Source organism: Lynx canadensis, chromosome C1, assembly GCF_007474595.2.
Source record: "Lynx canadensis isolate LIC74 chromosome C1, mLynCan4.pri.v2, whole genome shotgun sequence".
Taxonomy (NCBI): Eukaryota; Metazoa; Chordata; class Mammalia; order Carnivora; family Felidae; genus Lynx; species Lynx canadensis.
Window position 1 is genome coordinate 192,807,433 of NC_044310.1, and position 20,998 is coordinate 192,828,430.

Here is a 20,998-nt window from a genome sequence, read left to right on the forward strand (position 1 = left end):
AAAACACTAATCACAAGATATATCCCAAGAGATAATTCAGCCATCAGCAGCCATATGCAAGGTCTCAGGTTATATCACAGAGTCAAACTCTTGCTTAATTCAAATCACATTACTATTCTTTGCTTCCCTTTCCTCCATCATTGAGGATGGTTTTTTCTTAATGTACCCCTTAACCATACATCTCCCTCTAACTGCTACTGCATGTCTGTTCTCAGTCAAAATGTTTAGGAAAAGAAGCTCTCAGTTGGGGTCTTCACTTTCTCAACTCCTATTCATTTCTTTGCCCACTGCCGGCCACCAGGCTCACAACACATCCCCAATCACCCAGTTGCCATAACCCATGGCATTTGTAGTTTTCCCACACTTGACTCTTCAGGGAATTGCTTATTGCTGCCTACTGACCAGGCACTGTTCTAGATGCAGCCATTGCAGATATGAGAGGCAGATGTGACCCCCCTGCCCCCACACACCTCATGGAACTCACCCAATCAATCAGTCTTTTCTGATTAGTGCTCAGGTCCTTGGACTTCACTGCTCACCTTTGCAGGTTTCACTTACATGCCACTTAAATCTCTCTATTCACCTAGTTTGCCTTTTTAAAAAATCTTTAAAATTATACACATCTTCTCAAGACCATCACTTCTGTACCCATGGCTTCATTACTTTCTATATGTTCTAACGACAATACAATTGTAAATAGTTTTTCATTTAACAGTTTTGTTTTACATAAAATGCGCCATTTGTTAAAACCATAGATTCCAAGCTGCTCTATGAAAGTAACCACCAGGAAATGTTATATTCTCAGCATGTCAACTTTAGGAAATCACCCCAATTACTTTGTGGGGGGTTGAATATGTGTGTAATTTTTGAAAATGTAAGTTGGGATATCACAAAACAGACTTAGTCAAAAGAGCTATAGACCCAACTTTCCCCCGGAGAGCTCCATTTGGATGTTCCACTTCATAGGGCAAAGATTATCTTCCTCCTCAAACCTATTCCTCTTTCTGTGTTCTCTCTCTGGGAAAAAGTCACCGCTCTCTATCCAGTCCTCAAAGCCAGAATCCTAGCAGCCATTTCTGCCTCCCCTCTTCACTTCTCCCTCCATACCCAGTCATCAAGTATTGCAATTCTACCTCCCCAAAGATCTCAAGTCCTTTCCCCCCACTTCAGTCACTGCCACTGCCTTCTCTCCTAGTTGAACATAAAGTCTCTGAATTGGTCTTGCATCCTTCAGTCCTTATTGTTGGGAGTGACCTCATGACAAACCATCTGATAGTGACACGCCAGCTTCCTATTACTCAATCGTCTTGTGTTCCCAGGGTAAAAATCCATCCTCTTTCCCCCAGCATGTACTTTGGGGTCAGTTAGATCTAGGTTTGAACCCCAGGTACAAGCACTTTCCAGGAGCATGACCTCAGACAATTGGACTCTCTGAGCCTTTGTCTTGTCATCCCTGAGAGCTCACTGAGGGCCCGAAGGTTTCCCACATGCAGTGACGGGCACATGGGAGAGAATGTTGAGTGAAGGGAAAACATTTACAAATCTACACTAAAAAAAAATTGTCCTCCCTTAAATAAATATCCTGATATACAGTGTCACTTCCTCTCAAGTTTTACTTCTACCTTTATTTTCTGGTAATCACAATAAGGCGCCTGTGGGGATCCACAATATCTGGGCTCAAATCCCGGCCCCACACCCGAGCAATCACTTGGCCTTGGGAATGTTAATTCGTCTCACTTTCTTCCCTAAAATCTGTGCAAGGATTGTTGTCGAGGGTTAAACGGGTACCTACCTAACTTGGAATGGGGTTGGGCGCGCTATTAGCTAACCACTACCCAAATGTTAACTATCATTATCATCATCTCCATCAGGTCAGGACCGTGCCACCTCACTCTGTGGGTCTCAATTTTGTATGAGAAAATCGTGCTTTGTGGGTTGTTGGCCAAAGAAGGGAAATCTGGAAACTCCTGCCATCAAAGGGGGAAGCAGAGGGGAGAAAAGCGAGTCGGTGAAACCCAGCGTTTCCGGGCCGGGAGGGACGAGTTCGTTCCTTATTTTAGTGAGAAAGAAGTGAAGGGTGACGTGTCCTCGGGTCTCATTCAAGACACAAAGCCACAGCGCTCTACTGAGAAGAGGACCAGGGCTCCGGGGGTTGCTGTGGTCAAGTTGTAGGCGAAAACTAACGTTTGAAAGGCAAGAGAGGAGGAGCGTTTAGTTACAAAAACGGTTCAACAATTCGGGGGGAACTAAGTTCGGTGGCCGATCAAATGAGTCAGCTGTCACACCCGGTGAAATCGAGTTGCTAACGGAATCGGCTCTTTACTAACGAGACTTTCTATAATGACCACCGACCCGGACGGCTTAGAGTAACTAACGCCCGGTGCGCTTCCCACGGGACCGGAAAGCTCCGGGCTGCGCGAGATGAATGGAAACCGGGGTCGGCGGCGCGCCGCGCGGGGGGCGGAGCAGCCGCGGGGCGGGGCGGGGGCGGGGCACTGCGAGTCACGTGCCTCCGCTCCGAGGAGGGCGCGTGGAGGGAACTCTGGGTGTGATTGGTCCCTCGTAACCAGGTGACCGCAGAATGTGTTCCGGTTGGCAGGCGCCAGCCAGGCCAGCGGAGGGCAGTCGGGAGGTGGTGGCGGAAGGAGGAGGAGCTCCGACCGCGCTCTCTGCCGGCAGTGGCTGCGCTTCTCAGCGCTCGTCGGGTCCCCACCCCTTTTAAATAAGCCGGGCTGGTCGCCGCCCTCACAGACTAGTTGGCTCGGGGGAGGCGGCGGCGGCGGCGGCGGCGCGGCGGCGGGGGTGCGGCCGGGGCCGGAGCCCTGCCCGGGGCCCGGCGGCGGGGCGTACCGGCGGGCAGCGGGCGAGGCCGCGCCTGCATGCGCGGCACAGCCCCGGCGTAGCCCGGGGCTGCCGGTGCCGACCGCGCCATTGTTGGGGGAGGGGGCAGCTGCTGAGCGCGGCGGAGTCGGGGGCGAGCGCAGGCGAGGAGTGGAGGCGCCCCATGGGGAACACGCTGACCTGTTGCGTGTCCCCCAATGCCAGCCCCAAGGTGGGCCGGCGCACGGGGCCGGTGGAGGCAAACTACGAGTCTGAGATCTACGAGGCGGCGGCCGGGGACGCGGTGGCAGTAGCCCCGGCGCCTGCTGCCGTGGAGCCCGCCGAGTTGGATTTCGGAGCCGGCGAGGGCCACCACCTGCAGCACATCAGCGACCGGGAGATGCCCGAAGGTGAGGAGGAGGCGGGGCCCTCTTGTCCCTCTCGGGGGCCGGTGCTGTCCGCTCTCTGGCGGACCGCTGGCCTGCGCCACCCCCGGAGTCCCCCGGGACCGAGCCGCCGCCTCGGGCTCCTTCCTGCCCGGAGCGGGCTTTCTCAGGGCTGGGCGCCGGGGATGAAGGCTGGCTCTGCCTGGCGTCCCCATCCTTTCTTCTTTCCCCGTCGTGTCCGGCCAGTTTCTCTCCCTCTTCCCTGCCCGAACGCCTAGTTCTTTCCCGTATTCCCGTTTCCCAGCGCGGCCTGAGACCGTCCAGCCCGCAGCCCTTTCCTGTTTGGGGGTCTCCTGGACGTCTCCGGAGACTTTATAAAGACTCTTTTGGTATACGCGCTCCCCTTTCTCGGTGGAAATGTAAATACCCCAACTTGGGAGTATCCACCTCATCTGCCTATCCTTACCTAAGTAAAGGGACCAAGTAAGGGCCTGATGGTACCCTTCCTCCTACCATTAAGGTAGTTGACACGCGGGACGATTCGGACGAATTGTAGGAAATTCGAAATAGAGATTGGCCTGCGGAAGTCTATGCGGTGTTCTTAAGTAGGCTGTTTCCAGTAGCCTCGATGGAAACTGCCTAATTCTAACTATAGTTTGAAGGCGGAAGGAAAATGATGGCAGAAGAGACTTGAACTCATTGTGAACAGTGTGAAGTGTTACTGCCAGGGCTGCGAGAATGTAGTTTTTTGTTTCTTGTTTTCCTTTTACTGAACGGAGAACCCAGGGAGTTTAAAATTCCCACTTTGGCACAAAAGTGTCTTCTGCCCTATCTCAGTGATTTAACAGACTTAACTTACATGCTGCCAGTTCTAAAAATGAGCGGGGCAGTGGTTCATGAGGCTATTGGTAGAAAGTTTCCAAAGAGAAAAAACCATAAATTTAGACCTTAATTTGTAACATAAACTTTGGCAGTTAAAGTGTCAGATCTTGTACAGAATGTTTGTCTCCATGGCTCCCTCTCCTTCCTCCCCCCTCCTGCCAATAGAATCCTGTTCAACTTTAAGAATGTTGGGGTAAAAGTTCTTCAGACTAAACGGTTGGGGGAGGGGGGAGGGCAAAGAGGAAGTGTTTGATTTTTGCCTCTGGAATTTTGGAAAGGGAGGACTAGGTAAAAATAATTCTGAGTAACAACGTGGCTCTTTAATAACCATGTGGCTCTTTAATGAGCCTTATGTTCTTTGAAGTAGAAAACATTGTATCATAAAGATGTTAAAGCCCCATTAGCCCATTCGTTTCATTTAAATGCCACAGCTTATAGAGGAAATGTCTTACAGCTCTTTTTCTACTTAAACTTCAGCGGGGCTCTTTAGAATTATAATAATTAAGCCTGTGGATTCACCCATATGAGGGACATGGCTTTGTAATGGGGAAGTACTGCTTTTTCAGAATATTCAAATATTGTAAAAGAATGAACAAATTAAATGAATTAATTGGACGTTTAAACACAAAGCATGTGAATACTTGTGAAAACTTCTATTCTGCTTGGTGTTGAAAGGTAAGCTTCTGAGTGATTTTACAAACTAGTTAGTAGATGGGTAGTGTTAGATGAGAGACCAAATGGGACCTTTACATAATTCTTTTAAGATTTACAGCACATTTTCATGTCAATCTCATTTGGCCCTTCCGACTACAAATAAGCCTGCAGGTTTTCTCCCCATGTTGCTAATGAGGAAAGAGAGACCCAGAGATGGGCAATGACTGTGTAACACAGCTACTAAACAGAAGAGACTCACATGGAGGTGACAGATTGCTGGGTTCAGCTCTTGTACAGCTCTCATAGTCAGCTCTCACCTTGTTTATACATAAGGTAGACCTATCCCAACGTAGTCATCATGACTGTTACCATTCAAGGTTGATTGTTCACAACTCAAAGCAACTTTTACCTCTCTCCTGTCTGTACATTCATTACAATAGGTAAGACTAGATAAAAGTGGAAGCCATGAGCCTAGATTAATCTGTCAGGGAAACGGGTTGATGCATTTTAAAGAGTTTGTTCTGGTGACCTCAAATTGAAGCCAGGAATACGCTGGACAGAGGAACATTAGGAAAAGCAGATGAGAAGGATGACTGGGAGGCTTAGTCGTTTAAGCATCTGACTCTTGGTTTTAGCTCAGGTCATGATCTCATGGTTTGTGAGTTCGAGCCTCACATAGGGCTCTGTGCTGACAGTGTAGAACCTGCTTGGGATTCTCTCTCTCTCCCTCTCTCTCCGTTCCTCCCCTGCTTGTGCCGCCTCCTTCTCAAATAAGCTTAAAAAAAAAGAAAAGCTGATGAGGTAAGGTACCTTAAGCATAGGACTGTAAGGAGTATTAAACCAAAAAAGTTAAAGAAAAAAGTTTGTAAGTATAGAATTTACCCTTTATGTTTAACGTGATAGTTAAAATTTCATTTCAATTTGTCTTAAAATTTTCTTTGAAGTTCAATAAAGTGATAAGAGAACTCCCAATTTCAGCATTTGCCTATTAGATTTCCATAGAAACAAGGTCAGAACACTAACTCTAAAGTGCAGGCACATTGAAAGTTTGCTTTTAATGTCTTTATTTCAGAAAATTTTATATCAGTTTCCCTGGAAACTAAGAAATACCTACTTAGATATAAAGCATTTTGGCTTTTCTATGATGAAGAATTTATTTACTTCATTTCTTAGACAAAAGTCATCCATAGATAATGCTGTGCCTTGTTTTTCTCAAACATTTCAGAAAAATGTGATTTCTTCAAACCTTTTCAAAGAAATATTCTAAGAACCTAGCATAGATTTCAGATAGACTCAAAAGAATTTTTCTAGGTGCACCTGGGTGGCTCAGTCAGCTAAGCATCCCACTCTTGGTTTCTGCTCAGGTCATGCTCTCGTGGTTTGTGAGTTCGAGCCCTGCTTTGGGCTCTGTGCTGGTATTGCAGAGCCTGCTTGGGATTCTCTCTCTTTCTGCTCCTCCACTGCTCACTGTCTGTGTCTCTTTCAAAATAAACAAACATTGAAAAAAGATTAAAGAATATCTCCACTACCTTGCCTTTACCTAACCCTGTATCTACTCTAACTGGTGTATCAATGACACAAAATAAGATACGTCCTATTATCCAATTTTATTGTTACTTACCAACTTTTCATACAGTCTTTATGTTCTGACCTTACAGGCCTCACTGATTTGCTGGCCAGAGTGCTCTCTGAAGTGACCCCTTCTTCCCCCTTCCCCCGAGGAGTGAGTAGGGAAGGAATTGGCAATATGATGTGGAAAAACCTCTGAGCAACGGATCTTTCCTCTTTCCAGTAGCTATTTTAAACCCTCCTTTTTTTTGTTTTTTTTTTGGTTTTTTTTTTTTGGCTTTTTTAAATGACAATAAGCATTTGATATAAAAGATTTAGAAAATATAAAAAAGTCATTCACTTAGAATATCCAGAACTTTTATTAATATTTTGGCATTTACTCTTCCTAAATGTGCTGTATGTATATAAACATAACATTTTGTTTATTTAACAAAAATGAGCTAACTCTTCATGTACTGCTGTATAGCATTTTGTTTTAAAGGAAAGCAGCGACCTAAAGCTCCTAGCACTGTGCTTGATGCCTAGAGAGCACTCTAGGATATATTTCCGTGCAGCTGCACGTAGCTCGACTACATGCCTTTTCATAACTGTGTAGTGTACTGTTGAATGGTGGGAGCACCATTCATTTACCTACCCCTTATGGTTGGGCATCTTTTATAGTAAAACAGTATACAATCCCGTTATTATGCTTTATTCAGGGGGCACAGATTAAAAACTGGTGCATTGTACCTCCCTTTAGAATTCAGATGGTATATGGAAATTAAGTCTTATGACTTAATTAAGTCTGCAGGATGAGTCCTTTTGTGGGTAAAGTAGTTTAACACTAAATGTCCTTATACTGAATTACAGTTACCATTGGTTTTTCACTGGATGTTAGAATTCCTCTTTTAGATTTTTGTGGTTCTTGGTAGCCTGTCTTGTGTCTTCAATTCTGAATAACTACTACGCTAAGAGATCTGAAAGTAATGCCAGTCTAAGATGACTAATCAAAAGAAGCATTAGAAGAAATCTTAGTAGAGATGGGAAAATAGGAAGAAACTTAACTGGTTTGGGGTACACTGAAACAGATGTTTATTGGGCACTGTTCCAGATGCTGGGCAGCCGGTGGTATACATGACAAAGCCCCTACCCTAACTCCTTACATTCTGGAAGGACCTAGGGGCAGACAGCACATGAATAATAAAGAATGTCAGGTAGTGAGGTGCTGAAAGAAAGCCAAGGATGGGAGGGCAGTTTTACTTGAAGTGGTTAAAGACGGCTGTTCTCAAGTGACAAGTACACAGCCTTAAAAGTGAGGGGGAGCTGTGGGAGGGTGTAGGACAGGAGGCTTCCTTGCAGAGGTCCTCAGTTGGGAATATGCTTGGTGCAAGCAAAGGACAGAAAGACATGGACTGGCTCCAGAGTGAGAGGGATGCTATGAGAAATGCCGTGGGTTAAGACCTTGTATGCCTATTGGGCCTTGACTGAAAAACACGGATCTTCGTTTAGTTGTAATGGGAAACCAATGGAGGATTATATGTGGGGGAATGATGTTAATTCTTAAAAAAAAAAAAAAAAAAAAAAAGAAAGAAAGAAATAAGAAAGAAAAAGAGACTAGCTACTGTGTGAGAATGTGTAATGCAGGCATGGGTTGGAGTCAGGGAGAGCAGGTAGAAGGCTGATGCAGTAGTTTAGGTGAGAGCCAACAGTGAATTGAACAGAAGATAAGGGTCTAAAATATAGGCTGACTTAAATTAAGTGAATTTAAAAGGCAACAAACGTATGGATGGGCAAGTCACAGAAAAGGAAATGCAGATAACCTTTAAACATTTTTACGCATAGAAGAAATGTGAAATAAAACTATACTGTAGTTTCTCTCCTGTTGGGAGAAAATCCATTGATGCTACATTCTTTGGTGAGGCTGTGAAGAAATAATCATGTATTGCTGGTGAAAATGCAAAGTGGTTTGACCCTGTGAAAGAGAAATTGGCACAATCTCACAACACTGCAGGTACATTAAATCCAGCAATCCTACTCTAAGGAATTTATTCTGAAGATATACCCCACAGATATGAAACCACATATTCACAAAGGTTTTGTTGCATTATTTTCAAAAGCAAAATATCGTTAGTACCTTGTATGTCCAGTAAGGGGCTAGTAAAATCAAGTGTTGCATCTACATAGTAGATAGCTATGGAGCTGTAAAAAAAAGATCAAGGTCTGTCTTCACTGCTATGAAGTGATCTCCAGGATATGTTGCATGAAAAAAACAAGGAGAGGACATACAGTAATCTGCATGACAGAAGCAAGAGAAATGCATATTTGCTTAAAGAAACCAGAATCAATGAGAGAAATTCTTACTGATTGTGTGAGTATTATTCCTTTCCCTTTAGTGGCAGCCAAAGCACATATTTGCTTAAGATGATATTTGGGTATGAGTAATGAGTGGACATTTCATACACTTTCCAGTGAAATGCTAAATATTCACTTTTTGCTTTTGAGTTCATTTGTGAAAGCTTTGTCATTTATTGTGCTTTAGATGATATATAGATTGCTCTTACATTTCTTTTGCTCCTCACAAAGTTGAGTTACGTAGTATAGGAATGATATGTTTTACACATGAGAAGACTGGCTTTGAGAGGTATAAATTGAGTTGTCCCAGTTTTAACAATGAGACAGTAGATCAGGAATGTAAATTAAAGATACATGGTCTATAGGAATAGAATTTATTGAATGACTCATCATGCGGGCTACTGTGGGATACTATTTTTTTTTTTTTAAGAGTTTATTTTTTAAGTAATCTCCACACCCAGCATAGGTCTCAAACCTACAACCCCGAGATCAAGTGTCACATGCTCTATACTGAGCCAGCTAGGTGCCTCTGTATACTACTTTTTTTCCTCAGTCTTTTGTGCATGTGTGTATTAAAATAATTAAGCTTTAGAATTAAAATATTAACATTGCACAATGTAAAATGAAATAGAGGTAACTTGCAACCCAGAAATGTACTTAAAAGTTCAGGAAACTGAGAAAAAATAGTCTTTAGAAATATATAAAGGAAGAAAGGTGTACTTCACTGTATGAAATGTCACATCTCAGTTAGAGTCACCAAACCATGGGTTGAGGATTAAAACAAGGCAAGACTGAGAAGCAAGGTAGAGTCAGGTACAGTAGTTTGAAAGCCAGAGTTAGAAGGATTGTCAGAGGCTAGGAAGTGGAAGGAGAGCTCAAGCAAGGAGTAGATTGGGGGATGCGGGAACACTCTGTGTGCCCTCTGGTGACGCAGGCCAGCTCAAGGCCATACGGTAGAAATTACCTGACTGGGGTGGAAAAGTGTGGACTCAGATAAAATCACATGGCGATTGTAAGACTTGAAATGTTTTTGTTAATGGGCCATAAAATGAATGCACGTACAGTATAAGGATGATAGTGTAGTTCAGTAAATGCAGGAAGCCTTAAGTGAACAGGTACCCAGCAGTTAGCCCAGAAACTGCTGACATCTTCTATTTTAATTGGGATATATTGAAATCAATATATTGAAATCAATCGCTTTGTGAAATATGCTGCTCTGTCAGGTCGTTTCCTGGTCACTGCCTTCTCCCTCTAATATTTTGACAAGGAAAAATCATTTACTGACAGTTTCTAGTTGCCTAATTTTGCCACATTTAGCCTCTAATAATGCATTTCCTTTATTCTAAGTTGCCTGTGTTTTCACATTTTTAACATCTGTGCGTTGTATAACTGATAGAATCTTAGGGGAAAAGCAGTATTGGATGTCAATGGTTTTACAGATTTCCTCTGTATTTATATTAAGACCCAAGTTTAATTTTTTTCTGAAGTTCTACTTTTCCTGCTTCAACCTGTCATGCTGTCAAATTAAGTTGCAATTTAAATTGATTTAAAAAAAAAGTGATGGGTATTAAAATACAATTTTAATCATAACCTCTAATCATGAACTCAGGAATATTTCTCTTAGGTTAAAAACATTCGTGGGGCGCCTGGCTGGCTCAGTCTGAAGAGCATGTGAGTCTTGATCCTCGGGGTCATGGGTTCAAGCCCCACATTGGGTGTGGAGATTACTTAAAAAATTCTTAGGGGGCGCCTGGGTGGCGCAGTCGGTTAAGCGTCCGACTTCAGCCAGGTCACGATCTCGCGGTCCGTGAGTTCGAGCCCCGCGTCGGGCTCTGGGCTGATGGCTCAGAGCCTGGAGCCTGTTTCCAATTCTGTGTCTCCCTCTCTCTCTGCCCCTCCCCCGTTCATGCTTTGTCTTTCTGTGTCCCAAAAATAAATAAAAATGTTGAAAAAAAATTAAAAAAAAAAATTCTTAGAGGCGTCCAAAGAAATAATTTTGGGCCAGATTCGCATACAAGATGTATAGTAATTTCATGCCATCTCTCTCACTGCGTGTGCTTGCATGAATATGTGAGTGCATGGTGGTGGGAGGTGGTAATGCTTTGCTTAATAGTTGGCAGTATGACCTTTGTGATAGTATGATTTCGCATAGTTATCTTAGGTGCTTGAGAAGACAGTAATGGACAGCACGGAAATGTGTGTGTGTATCTGAGTTTACAGTCTAGTGGCTTAAATATCCATTCTATAAAGTAGCAATGTGGTTTTTGTCATTAGCAAAAAGTGCAGGTTATATAGACAACTGTCGCAGGCTAAAGACAGAAGGTTACTATTTTCCGAAAACCTCATGAAGACTGACAACATCAGGGTCTTAGTAGGTGTAATACATACAGTATATACAAATCATAGCAACTTACCAAAGTGGCAATAGCACTGTTAACTGTGGGGAAAATAGTCAAACTGTGTAATCAGAGAAATGCAAATTAGAGACTGTGGACTTCCTCATTTTTATCAGTAGGAATCTTTTCTTTCAAGTAATCAAAGCCGGGGTAGGAGCTGAAACTGGTAGAGTTGATAGCATTATACACTAATATCCCTACCCCCCCCCCCTTTCTTTAGAAAGCAACTCAGCAATACATTGAGCCATGACAATGATCTAAACATGTGGCCTAGTCATCCTATTTTGGAGATCTTTCCTAAGGAGATAAAAAACAAAATTGTTTTTTAAAAACTTTGTATATGAAGATTTCCCTCATAATATAAGAAGTTTGTAAGCACCTAAACCCTAAGAATAGGGATTGGCTAAGTAAAGTATAGGAATAATACTTGGTAGGCCATTGTATATACATTAAACAATAAATATACTGGAATGGGGTAAAGATCACTTGTCAGTAACAAAATAGGACATAAATGGTACACTGATTACAGTTGTTTTTCTTTTTTTTTTTTTAAAGAGTATAAGTAACAAGTAATGGTTGTGAGTTTATGAGTAATTTTTAAACAAAGTATTATTTTGACTCTTGTAAATTTTTGTTCATGATATTTGTTAAAGGAGTGAGCAAGTGAGTTTTATCTATTTGCACCTTTAATGTGATCATCATTACTGCCGATTAACCAGATCCCTTTCAGTGACAAATTAAAATTGATCTTAAAATTTTTTAAAAACAATATTGACTCCTATAACCAGAGTTCATGGAGTAAACTGGGTACCACTTGACCCAGGAATTAAATGGCCTTCTTAGAACCTGTCTCAGTTCTGCTCTCTTCTCTTGATATCTCCTAGCAAGGTCCCCCTCCCCCAATGATAGCAAAGGAAACATGGGACAGCTCCAAGCTAGCTGGGAGCCCACAGCTTGGCCTTGCTCAGTGGTTCTTTGGAAGTCCCAGGGCACGTGCCACCCTAGAACTCTAGGTGGAGTAGGGGCAGTGCCAGTTTACTTCTTGTCGCTTGGGCTAATTTTGCTTTGTTCCTGCACGTTGCCATTTCTTTTATCCCAGCTCTTGATTTTTGTACTTAGATCGGTAGTAGAACATCTTGGTTTGGGCTGTGTGTACATGTGTAGCCTGCTTCTTCTCCTTTGATTCTGGTACTTCTTTTTCCTGGATTTAATTTTTTTTAACTTAAAAAAATTTTTTTTTGAGTTTATTTACTTTTGAGAGAGAGAGAGAGAGCACGAGGGAAGGGCAGAGAAAGGGGGAGAGATAGAACCCCAAGCAGACTCTGCACTGTCAGCATGGAGCCCGATGTGGGGCTTGAACTCATGACCTGAGCCCAAACCAAGAGTTGGATGCTTAACCAGCTGAGCCACCCAGGCACCCCTAATTTTTTTTCCTAATTTTTAAAAATGTTTATTTATTTTTGAGAGAGAGAGAGAGAGTGGGCGAGAGCAGAGGAAGTGTAGAGAGAGAGGGAGATGCAGAATCAAAGCAGGCTCCAGGTTCTGAGCTGTACGCACGGAGCCTGATGTGGGGCTCAAACCCACAAACCGTGAGATCATGACCTGAGCCGAAGTCGGATACTTAATTGAGCCATTCAGGTGCCCCCCCATTGAAAAGATTTAATTAAACTTCTGTGGTGCCATAGGCACTGATACATAGTATGTTTACTTCTGCAAACATTTCTGTTTATTTTTTGGATTCAAATGCAGTATATTTGCTTTCTTTTTGGTAGGAAGTTGGTCATGAACTCTTTTGGAAGCTTTAGGTTAGAGGCAGCTGTGAGAGTCTTTGTCGCTTTGAGCACAGCTGAATTCATTTATTTTCCCAATAGCTGACACTGTCTCATTTTTCAAATATGTGAAAAAAGTTTAATTTTTATGGGTATTTTACATAAAAATGTTGAATAGTTTCTCCAAAAGCAGTTTTAACAAACTTCAAATTCAGTGAAGGAATTTCCATGAAGAACAAAGCTATGTTTAGCTATGTAAATTTCTAGTGCTGGCAGCACCATTAAAATGGATGGTTCAGATTCCTGTTAAACCAGGAAGTCCCAAATGATGTTTGTGCAAGATTCTAACTATATTACTTGGAAGAAAAAAGGATTCTAGGTAGATAAATTTTATGAAATGCTGAATTAGACAGGATTCACTGTAAGAATGATTAGTTTTTTAATATATCATTGGACATTTTGATTCTCTAATAGCCACAGATAGTGTTTAAAGAAAAAAAAATTTTAATATTTTATTTTTTGAGAGATGGAAGGAGACAGAGCATGAGCAGGGTAGGGGCAGAGAGAGGGAGACACAGAATCTAAAGCAAGCTCCAGGCTCCAAGCTGTCAGCACAGAGCCCGATGCGGAGCTCAAACCCACCAATGCGGGATCATGATCTGAGACAAAGTCATATGCTCAAAAAAAAAATTTTTTTTTTTGATTGAACTGCCAACACCCCTTTTAAAAACAGAACAATTATTATGTGGTTTCTTAACCATACTCTGTCAGGATCTTGGTCCAGTTTCTTACAAGATTGACTAAATGCTTTGAGATGGACATTGCTGAGTGTCATAAAGTTTTGTGGGGGTTTTTTTTTTTCCTTTTTAAGATAATTTTGAGTGGTTCTTACAAAGGTTGTTGCAATATGAAAGTCATTTATTTGATAGAAATATCAAGCTGTCTTGTCAAACACAATGAAGTAACCCAAAAATATATTTCAGAGCTTAAAAAGAGCAAAGATTATATGGAACCAGACAAAACCTATTTGTGCATTTCCTATTTTTGCTCAAACTGCTTTGCCTACCAGACTCTCACTAAACATCTTTTTTTTTATTTTTTTTATTTTTTTTTTAAATTTTTTTTTTTCAACGTTTGTTTATTTTTGGGACAGAGAGAGACAGAGCATGAACGGGGGAGGGGCAGAGAGAGAGGGAGACACAGAATCGGAAACAGGCTCCAGGCTCTGAGCCATCAGCCCAGAGCCCGACGCGGGGCTCGAACTCCCGGACCGCGAGATCGTGACCTGGCTGAAGTCGGACGCTTAACCGACTGCGCCACCCAGGCGCCCCTCTCACTAAACATCTTGAGGAAATGCAGGGATCATTTTATTTGGAATCTTAGACACACCAGAGGTTTTTGGTTTTGTTTTGTTTTTTATATGACAACTTTGGTTCCTGTATGGTGGCAAACCTTGTTCTATGAAAATTCAAGGACCTGTTTTTGTATTCTTGCATGAATAGAGAGACTTTTTCCCACCTTGGTGCAGGATGGACTATAGACAGACACACCTTTTACATAGGCATGGGAAAAATTTTTTACAAGTAGCCTCATGATCTGCTCCAGAAAGTACTCTTATTGAAGCCCCAAATGAATCATGCAGCATGGACAGAAGAAGCAAGAGTTTGGCTTTAGAAATCAAGGGCAAAAGTTAAAAACCACTTGCTATTATGGAAGTGTACCTAAAGATGAGAACACTGAACCTTGTATACATACAGTCCTCTTAATTCTTCCTGTGTATAGCTCCCTACATAAACCACAGCTAATTCAGTGAGTTCATTTGTTGAATGGAGTTAGAATTAGCCATTTGATTATCTAAGGAACACAAGCTTGCCAAAAGCAACTTGTTTGGTTTTGGCACATTTGATATATTGAGCTGGTATCTGACAGTAATTAGCCACAGCATAACTTGCTTCTTGGGACTGTTTCTAGAATATGCTGTTAATATCAGCTTAAAGGATGGTAATGGGATTTTTAGTAAGTAGGAGGGGGAAGGCACATATTTCATCTAAAAGTTGCATAGGTTATTTAGGTGCAAGTTAGAATAAAAGTCTAAGACATAGCCTGGTTTTATTCCACATGTGTGGAGAGATTCTACAATTTTGCAGTGTCCTGGTATATTTTTTATATTGTTCCTGTTACTAAAATTGGCTTTTTGTCATTACTAAAAACTCTTCCCAAGACTGCTAAGTGATTCAAATTGATGTGTAGCTATTTTTAAAATCATGTCTTTTTCTACTCAAACCATCATACCTTTTCTTCCTATACAGACTTAGCTTTGGAATCAAACCCTTCTGACCATCCAAGGGCAAGCACAATTTTCCTGAGCAAATCTCAAACGGATGGTAAGACAGTATTTTTTTTTCTTCTGAAAAAAAGATTGAAAACCGTCTTTGTTTTGTGTATTATAGAAGGAACCTAGAAGAACTCATACGTTGGTTTAAGTGTTTCACTTTTTCATGTATTCACTTATTTTAATATGTGATGATATACTTTCGTTGTCACTGATTTAGTTGGCAGAACACGTGGACTGTTCACACATTTGCCACCTCTTTATCAACACAGTCGGTTGACCACATGATTTAGATGTGGTCTAACTCATACCACTTTGTCTTTTTCCCCTGTTCCAAAGAGCACACATTTTAGAGATGAGTGATAGGATTTAGGCCACAGTTTGGTTTTCATTTAACAAATTTAAAAAATCATCAATTTATGGGGATTAAATCTGTGATTCTGGCCCCATTTTACACAGTGCTCAACCAAACAAGCCTATCTCACATCCACATTTATGCCATTCGGAACTTCTGAGCTATTCAAAACTTCCTCATCCTAACGTAGTGATGTGGCAGGATTTGTAGGAACAAACATAGCCTGTGGGGTTTCCTAGAAGGTTCGCTTCCACAAGTGAAACTAGTATACATTGCCTGTGCCCTTGATTTAGAATGGGAGTCTGAACTGGAGATTTTTTAGCACTCCTGCTTTCCTGCTTATTTTCCTTAATGTTATGTTAAATCCTCATTTATTTGAACTAAAAAGCCATACGTGACCAAGTTTTTCAGTTGATTATGACAGAAATAAAAGAAGTGAGGGTTCCATAATATTTGAAGTGATGCAGCACAATAAATAATGGAGTGTTTTAACCTGCATGTTCATAGTGTGTGTACTTAGCCTATCGCAAGCAGATCACTTCTGGTTAGCATTGCTGTATTTCTCAGGTTCATCCAGAAACATGGATTGCCCACCTGATACAGACAGTGTGGAGACAGTTAAAAGCTATCTCATGTCTCTCTCGCCTCAGTCATAAGGAGTGCGTACCTCTGATGTCACGCCACATTAAAGGAGACAGTGTGGGAAACAAAGTGTGGCCCGAGACCCTCATTGGACCCTTTTATTCTACTGCTGTCCTTTGTTAGAGCAAAGTGATTTTGTGTGCTGTAGATATGTCCAGTTAGGTTAACATACTCATTAAAATATAAATTTAAGGTAGATTACTTTCCAGTTGTGTAATGACCCATTTATTTTTTAGTAAGCTGTATTAGTAGATTACCAATAAGTGCTTCAGGATGCTTCCAGGATACAGATGCATCTACAGATCAGTGCCTGGCCAGAGACTGGTTCTTAGAGCTGGCAGATCCTGGTAACTAAAGTAAGCTATATAGAGAGAATTAGAAAATACTACTGTGTAGTGGTTCAGATATAGAACAGATAAACATTTTTATTAGCTAAATTTTTACCTGGTGTGGTTTGCTTTGTCCTTTTCTTTTGTACGTGGGGAGCCTTTCATTTGTACCTAACAGGGAATATCTGCCGAGTCAAAAAGTAAAACTAAGTCTTTAGATTTTACTATAGGATTCATCTTGCTAGGTGATCTAAATTATGAATTTTGTTGGAAATTATATTTTAAAAATGGAATTTGATCTCCTTTTGTATGTTGGTAATCCATCAGATAATTAGCAGCTACTTTTACTTTTCTATGGCATTTGTATCAGAATTGATCAGTTAATCTTTTTTATTCTTAGTGCGAGAAAAGAGGAAGAGCAACCATTTAAACCATGTAAGTAAACAGTTGAAAAGTTAAAAAATTAATAGTTTGAATTAAAAATGTGTCTGCCATTATTCCTAAAAAATGTAATGGATCCAGTATTGTTAGTGTGGACCTCTTTTTGTAGGTTTTCTAAATCTCTTCTATTTTCCTCATTATGAAATGTATTCAGGAAAGTCTTTGGCTTAGTAATCCTCATTTTTTAAGGGTCCTGACATTTGACTTAAATTTTAAAAACATGATTGTGATATAAAGTTCTACCTTCAGTTTGTTCGCTTTAATTTTTTAATCTTATTTTTTAACCAAAGTAACAAAAATATACCAAGTTAATTTGTAGCGCTCTCTATCCACTTGCTGTCATGCCAGGTGAAAGCTTAGCTCCCTCACTCACCTTGGCCTTACCTCCCTCCCTCTGTTCCCTCAGCCTGTATCATGGTTCTTATTAAATCAGCACCAATGTTTTCTTATGACTGTGCAGATACTCACTGCTGAGCCATGTAGTTCTCTGCCTTCTCCTGTATACACTTCATCCTTTTTCTTAAACATTTCTGAAACCTGAGCACTTCAGCACTTCTCCAGGGTAATCCAGTCCCCATTTTCCTAGCCAACATGATCTCACACAGCCAAATGCTGTAAGTAGCTCCCTGGCGGGCCTTCCTACTTTCACATACCCCATTTTTTGTGTGTGTGGAATTAATTTCCTGACGATATTCACTTGCCTATTTTCTAACAGCTATTTTTCCCCCAAATGCTGTAACATTTGTCACATGTCTATCAAAAATATTTTTCGTTTACTAAAACACATCTGTTCCATTTTTTTTCTTGGAGACAGCCTTTTGTCATTCTACTCCAGTAGAGTAGACTGGTTTTTGCTAGGCCAGCTCTGTGTCTGTTTTCCTAGGATATCTCCTTGAAGTCATCTGGGATCTCACATAACTACTGTCATGTTTTGGGTCCCCCTGTGTCCTAGAATCTTTGTTTCCCTTTGTCTTGTTAAATGCCCTTGTTTTACTGGAGTCCATTTTTCTAGGAATGGGCAGAAGTTCTTAGAGATCTAGCCTGTCTCAAACTCCTGTTTGAGAAAGTATAGAATTCTAGGTTGAAACTAATTTTGGCAGTTCTACAGACATTTCTCTTTTGTCTTCTCATTTACAGTGTTGCTCATAAGTCTATTGACATTGTGCATTATTGATTTTAGTCATTGTTTCCTCATCCCTTCTTTCTCTGGAACCTTTGAGTACCTTCCCTGTCCCTGGGATTCTGAAATTTCATAATATGGTTTGGTATGGACCTTTTCATTTTATTGGGGCCAGTAAGTCTGTAGACCATCCCTCCTCCTAGTAAAGTAATTAATTAATTTATTTATTTATTTATTTATTCTGTTTTGGTATTTTCTGTTATTCAGATGTTGGGCCTCTTAGACCAGTATTGCTGCATGGATCTCTAATCTTTTCCCCTTCTGTTTTCATTTTGTCTTTTTGTTCTACTTCCTAGAGATTTTCTTGACTTTATGCTCTGACCCTTCTCTTGAATACTTAGTTTTATCTTATTTTTAATTTATAAAGGTCTCAAAAAATGACCTTTAAATGATTTTTATTTATAGCATTATTATTCTTATTATGCTTACTTATCATATTTTAATTCTTTCACCAATGCAATTTCTTGTCTTTCTGAGGGCTTTTAAGAGTTTTTTAAGTTTCATTTGCTTCTTAATTTTATCATTCCTATCAGTTTCTTTTTCCTGTTTCAGTCTCTTGTTGGAGGCTTCTCTTAAATGTGTAGTGGTCCCTGCCTATCTCAGATCTCATTGGAAGTCCTTGTTAACTGATGGGCCTCACTGTGGAGATTTGGGGTTGAGCCTCTGAATTCTGAGCCTGCCGTGGCTTCTTAAGACAACTGGCTTTCTTGTTCCTGTTCCTGTAGCATCCTGGTTGTGTTTTCTGTGTTCTTCCATGTCACCTGCCATTCCTTTGTCTAGTCAGCTCATCTTTCACACGTTAAAAATCACCTGCTGTTTATCCTGTGTTGTGTGTAACCTCTGAAAGGAGGGGGAGCGGAAATAGATACGTGATCGTTTACCATGTTTAACTCAAACTTAGAATCTGTTTTAATTTAATACAGTTAATCATATTAAATCAGACAGTATTTTTGGTTATCCCTGTAATTTGCGTATTATACTTTTCTACTAAGGCTTTGGTTAACAATTCAAACCATGCACCTTGTCATATTGCCCCATTAATGCACAACATAGATAAAGCGTAGTTTTTATTAATGCGTAAAGTGCTGGGAATTTTTAAGTTATATTGCAAGAAAGACAAAACTTGTCCTGTGAAAAAGGGGAGACACAAAAGTGAACTTCAGCAGTAGGCACAATGGAAAAGTCAGTGGGCGGGGGCAGGATTTCAACAGGTACTTGACCTTTGATGGTAAGTTTTGGGTTGTGACTTCCTAGACTTCTAGGTGTGATTATTTTCTAGTCTTTGCCATTGAACCTTAAGTCTATGAAATAACCTCTCCTTTTGTTGTAAAGATTGTAAAAGCCCACCTATTCTGTTAGTGCTCAATGAAGATAAATCCTGCCTTTGTCTCTTCTAGTGACCACTGAAATAATATCTATGAACACTACACTGCCAGTACTGTTTTTTGCTCTTTGGTTTTGTTTTTTTGTTTTTTTGGTTTTTTTTTTTAGTATTTGCATTTTATAACCCTGTGTTTGTCAGTATAGTTTATTGAGGCTGTAAGCCACCAACAGTTAAGCCTTTAACCTTAGAAGACAATTGTCTTAAAATTTCAGCTAATTTTAAGCTAATAAGTAATTACAGCTAATATATCCAGGCTTTGCTCAGAGACTTAATTCTGCCACTCTCTAGTTGAATATTGGATATTACTGAATACTGAAAAGTAGGCCTGGACTGATGGGGAAGTATTCAATGTTTCTTTGGTTAGATCTAGTTAGTAGACAGTAAGTTCCTGATTCACTAACTCCCTCCCCTGCCCAATATGGCTATAAGGCCACATGTAATTAAAATTTCTTAATGTTTCACACTAATATTTTTAGAGACAAACCAATATACATTTATAATAGAAAAAAAATTTTTAAACATGTATTTTTGAGAGACAGAGCACAGCAGGGGAGGAGCAGAGAGAGAGGCAGACACAAAATCCAAACCAGGCTCCAGGCTCTGAGCTGTCAGCACAGAGCCTGATGTGGAGCTCCAACCCATATACCATGAGATCATGACCTGAGCCGAAGTCAGACGCTTAACTGACTGAGCCACCCAGGTGTCCCAGAAAAAAAATTTTTAATGGAGGAAAGTGGGAGTAAATATAACCAACCCAAAGCTTTACCAACTAGTCTACACTTTGGTGCATTTTCTTCCTATTCTTTTTATAGCTCCCCAGTGTAGGTTTTTGGTCAGAATTGACTTTTCTTATGATGTAATATACACTATATTATACCCAGTAGTAGTGGCCTAAAAACATAACTTTCTTCCCATTTAGAATTTTTTTTTTAACATTTATTTTTTAGAGACAGAGACAGAGCATGAGTGGGGGAGGGACAGAGAGAGAGGGAGACACAGAATCCAAAGCAGGCTCCAGGCTCTGAGCTGTCAGCACAGAGCCCGATGCGGGGCTGGAACTCACGGACTTGCGAGGTCATGACCTGAGCCGAAGTCACTTAGGGGACTGAGCCACCCAGGCACCCCTAGAATGAAAGTATTTAAATGAATTAATTTTCATTTTCATGCTGTATTTTTTGAGATTCTTAAAGTAAATTACATATTAGCTGAATAGCTTAAGGAACATAACAGTTTTAGATACAGTTGAACATTTCTGGCTTAAAGGAGAAGTTAGTGATACTTTTCAAAAATATAATGTCTGGAATTTTTTATTAATAAGTGAAGTGGCGTTTTTATATGCCATGTGGATATTTCTGATTATTGGCTGCTGGCAGTTTTTAAATGCTCTATAATTTAAAAAGTATCAACTAGATTTTTTCTCTGCCCCATCTGTCTTGTATTTGAGGAGGATGCCAGTGGGAGAGTATGACAGGATGGCAAACCCTATTTTATATTAATAGGAGGAAGGAAGGCTCATCTGAATTAGTAA

The 20,998-nt window shown here is 40.8% G+C and overlaps 1 protein-coding gene across 3 annotated transcripts in view; it reads left to right on the plus strand.

The window, feature by feature from the left end:
- The first annotated feature begins 2,913 nt into the window (after positions 1-2,913).
- CCNYL1 (cyclin Y like 1) overlaps positions 2,914-20,998 on the plus strand; it is a 36,702-nt gene continuing 18,617 nt past the window's right edge. The window contains exons 1-3 of one of the 3 annotated variants that reach the window (XM_030324737.1): positions 2,914-3,230; positions 15,117-15,191; positions 16,866-16,900. In XM_030324737.1, coding sequence (XP_030180597.1) covers positions 3,005-3,230; positions 15,117-15,191; positions 16,866-16,900 — 336 coding nt within the window. In that variant the 5' untranslated portion in view covers positions 2,914-3,004. The remainder of the gene's footprint in view (positions 3,231-15,116; positions 15,192-16,865; positions 16,901-20,998) is intronic. The other 2 variants (XM_030324736.1, XM_030324734.1) reach the window with 2 other exon arrangements.